This window comes from Triticum aestivum, chromosome 2A (assembly GCF_018294505.1).
Source record: "Triticum aestivum cultivar Chinese Spring chromosome 2A, IWGSC CS RefSeq v2.1, whole genome shotgun sequence".
NCBI classification, from domain to species: Eukaryota; Viridiplantae; Streptophyta; class Magnoliopsida; order Poales; family Poaceae; genus Triticum; species Triticum aestivum.
The window spans coordinates 24,258,740-24,263,066 of record NC_057797.1 but is presented as its reverse complement, the minus strand read 5'-3'; the positions used below and the strand labels follow the sequence as shown (position 1 = coordinate 24,263,066).

General features: G+C 50.8%; 1 protein-coding gene across 1 annotated transcript; it reads left to right on the top strand.

The window, feature by feature from the left end:
• The first annotated feature begins 2,141 nt into the window (after positions 1-2,141).
• On the top strand, positions 2,142-4,055 carry LOC123184414 (bidirectional sugar transporter SWEET6b). The gene is made up of 5 exons (XM_044596542.1): positions 2,142-2,319; positions 2,435-2,651; positions 2,780-2,941; positions 3,406-3,525; positions 3,644-4,055. Exons 1-5 carry the CDS (start codon positions 2,240-2,242, stop codon positions 3,803-3,805), a joined length of 741 nt encoding a protein of 246 aa, XP_044452477.1. The 5' UTR covers positions 2,142-2,239; the 3' UTR covers positions 3,806-4,055.
• Positions 4,056-4,327: the final 272 nt, after the last annotated feature.

Sequence of the window (4,327 nt, the reverse complement as noted above, 5' to 3'; positions counted from 1 at the left end):
AAAAACAGATAATACAAAGCTGTGCCGACGGCCCTCTATGCCCCCGCGTCGATGAGGTGTGCCAACCGACATGGCTCGGTTTGATAACGCGGCACGTGCCGCGGATCGATGATGTAGGTCAAGCGTATGCCGACGTCCCCCGTTAGGGCATTATGTCCATTCCCTACAACCGCACTATGGTGCAGCATCCGTCGCGGCGCATCAGGCTCGCCGCGCTGCAGCAGGCCCATGGAGAAGGCCACCCACTGCAGGCAACACCATTCCTGTGCCTCCAGGCCATCTCCTGCTGCTGTCGCAGCGCTTGTTTTCTCTCTGCAAGCTCCTTGGGGGAGAGGACAGTTATGTAGGAGAAAGTCACGGGGGCTGTTGCAATGGTGTAGAATGCTCGCTGGTTATAGGCGGAGGAGGCATGGGGCGGCACAACCCTAGAGGAGAGAGGACAGATATAGGTAGGACTTGGTGGAGCGATTTGTTTCTTTAGAGAAGGAGGCTAAACCCCCGGCCTCTGCATCAATAGATGCATGCAGCCATCTTTATTAATTATTCCACAAAGGTCTCACAAAAACATACATCAATTCACCCGAAGCCACGACTCACACCTACAAACTCAATAATGTGGAGTGCTCTCACTCGCCATATCTAAAACCGGTGTCGTCGTCGATCCATCCACATAATGTATCGGGACCAACAGCTGGTGCAGCCTATCTAAAGCGCACACCGCATGCATACATTCTAGACGCTGTCATCTTCATCGTACCACTGACCCATCTCCAGGAGAGAGACCCGCATCATCCTTGCCAGACCAGACATCCGTCGACGCCACCACGGCACCGAACAGCACCACCGCCCTGCACTCGTCTGTCCAGACGCAAAGACTCTGGAAGATCCGTCGTGCGTAGCACCTACAAACCAGGCATGGCTCAGAGTAGCACCTGTCAGCCAAGCATGACTTGACAGCTCCACCGAAGCTCCGTCCAAGACGAAGCCGCTCCACCTCCTGCCTCTATGCTCCAGCGTTGCTCCATAAAAGATGCTCCCAAGAAAGAAACGACAGCGTAGTACCGTCATTGTCCGATCTGGAAGACCAAAACCTAGGTTTCTCCCAAAGCAGCATGAGTGGGTCGACAACAGTTACACAACGATGTCTTCATCAAGGTAACGGCGCAAAAACGCCACCATCGTCCGCTAACGGCTCGGTTTTCACCGGCAACTATGTCTTCCCGACTTGCAGCCGGAGCCAGAGGACGGATCTTCAGATCTGACCATCCAGCGTCAGGCTGACCACCTCCAACAGAGGAGATGGCCACCACCGCCGGCTGCACCGGCCAGATCATATCTGACCCAAGGCGCCGCCGACCAGACCACCATGGCCTCCACGCCTTTGCCGCCGATCCGACGCCCGATGGCGCGCCGACCGCAGCCGCCGCCCTTCCAGGTACAGGCCCGTGCCGTGCCTGCATCTGCCGCTGCCCGAGGCAGGGCCGACCACCGCGCCGCCGCAGCGTAAAGTGGACTGGCGGCCGAGCTCGCAAATGGAGAACAAGAGTTGGGTTTTTTTTATAATAAAAATTGTTGAGGGGGGACGTTAGGGCATTTGATCGATGGGGGAACGAGGTAACCAAACGAAACAAAACGACCTGCGTACTCCACTTTAATAGTAGAAAGACAATTGTATATTAATCCCTCCGTCGCATACTGTAAAAAACACTCTTATATTAGATCGAGGGAGTAGAGCACGAACAACACTTCACGGCCTCCGGTAACACGCGTGTTGGGCTTCCGGAGTCGTTGGGACGACTGGGTCGGTCTTGGGCTTTGCAGTGTCCTTGGGTGACGCCGGCTGGGTCGGTGTTGGTCCGTGACAGCTTTGCGCTCAGGGTTGTCCTTATTTGTTTTGCGTACGACTGTACCACGACTGTTACGTGGGAGAGGAGCGTGATCCTTTTTCCTTCGTCTGGAAAAAGGACGCGGGCGAGGAAGAAATTGACACGGCCGGCCGTTGGATGGGAGCACGGCCGGAGAAGGAGTTGGTTGAGGACTGCACTCAAATCAAACCGTTTAACCTACCCTTAACCATATCCACATCGGATATAACTTGGGGAAGGCGACGGGGAACCCCCTACTATATAAGCTCGGCCACCCACGCCCCAAACAAATCACAACCAACCTTCCTCAAGTCGTTTGCTCCCCCGAGCAATCGAGTTGTGTTTCCGGCGAGCGATCGATCTAGCTGAGCATCATGGTTTCCGCCCAAGTGGCCCGCAACATCGTCGGCATCATAGGCAATGTCATCTCCTTCGGCCTCTTCCTCTCCCCTGTGTAAGCCCACTCCTCCTCCTCTCGCCTAGTCTGTATCTGTATGTATACATATATGAAAGGTGGTTGCTAGGGCATGAATCTGAGGCTCGTTTTCTACTTGTACCTACGTACGCAGGCCGACGTTCTGGCGGATCTACAAGGCCAAGGACGTGGAGGAGTTCAAGCCGGACCCCTACCTGGCGACGCTCATGAACTGCCTGCTCTGGTTCTTTTACGGGCTCCCCATCGTCCACCCCAACAGCACCCTCGTCCTCACCATCAACGGCATCGGCCTCGTCATTGAGGGCGCCTACATCATCATCTTCATCATCTACGCGGCCAAGAACACAAGGGTACGTACGTGCAACCCTCCGAATGCCTCCTCATCCGTCCCACTGTCTCTTTTCGGCTTTAGTTTCTGTACAGAAGATCCTCCAGCCCCTAACCCACGCCATGTGCATGTGCTCTGCTGTGTGTGCAGTGGAAGATGCTCGGCGTGCTCGCCCTCGAGGCGGCGTTCATGGCTGTCGTGGTGGCCGGCGTGCTCCTCGGTGCCCACACCCATGAGAAGCGCTCCATGATCGTAGGCATCCTCTGCGTCATCTTCGGCTCCATCATGTACGCCTCCCCGCTCACCATCATGGTACGTACACCACCCCAACTTAAGGGTCGTCGACCCGTGAGCTTTGATAACCGCTTTAACTTGTTAGTTCTGGTGGCTAATTAATTAATCTGCGTTGTGCACGTGTGGTGTGGTAATTATGCGCTTTCAAGAAAAAAATACCTGCCTATAATTATTTTTAAAGTTCTAGCAGATGCTTTTGACAGACCTTAATTTGTTAAGTAGTACACCTTGTTTGTTGTTGATTCTGCTTGAAAATCTATGTCCATCTAAAAGATGTACCCACCTTTCATTTTTTAACGTTGGTGCCAAAACCCTGTTAAAAAAAGTCCGAACTGAGTTGTTCACCTCTCACGCACCCAAGTTCTTCTGCAGGGTGAATTACTAGCTCAGGCTAATTGTTTTTGCCAACTTAGGAGTGTACTAATACTAATATTACTCAAAAATTTAAGATGAAAGTAGTAATATTGTACTGCTATTTGCAGGGTAAAGTGATCAGGACCAAGAGTGTGGAGTACATGCCATTCTTCCTGTCGCTGGTGAACTTCCTCAATGGCTGCTGCTGGACGGGCTATGCGCTCATCAAGTTTGACATCTACATCACGGTATGTACATACACATACACATTGGAAATAAGAAGTCGCAAACCCAGCCAGACATTCACTCAAGAACTCCTCAGCGTGGATTGATCTAACTGTTATGTCCTCTTTAAATTCCTTGCAGATCCCCAATGCCCTCGGTACAATCTTCGGCCTCATCCAGCTGATCCTGTACTTTTACTACTACAGATTGACCCCCAAGAAAGGCAAAAATGTCGAACTGCCCACTGTCCTCACCAAAAACGCCATTACCAGCGGCGACGTCTCCGTCACCATCGAAAAATAAAGTTGGCTTCGTTTTTTAGCCCTAGTGATTTTGAGTAGTTAATACCGGATGATACTTCAACAAGTTGATGTTAATTAGTACTACTTCTTGTTAGCTATTAGAGTCTGAGATCGCCTTTAGTTTCATGAACCATTGTCGTCTGTCCGAGACTAATAGTGTTATTTCAAGTGTATATAAATACCAATCCAGCTGAGTTATCCCAGAGATGTATTATGACACCATGTTTGCTTTCCTGTTTTCAATCTGCTCTTACGTTTTGATACCATTGATTTTTTAATTACAGTGTGAGATGGCTTTGTTAAATTAAATTAAATTATTCAATATCCATGATGTGTTTGTATTATGTTTCGGGCAAGGACCTCTTTCGTTTTCTGTACAAAAACACCCAAAGGGCATCTTATTGGTGATGCAACTTGAACCCGGTGTAAGAGAAAAGGAGACAGACTTAACCTAATTACGGGTTTGGTTGGATGGCTCCTGCTCTTTTCCCGTGACGCTGCCTTGTTACCACATGGACAGGCA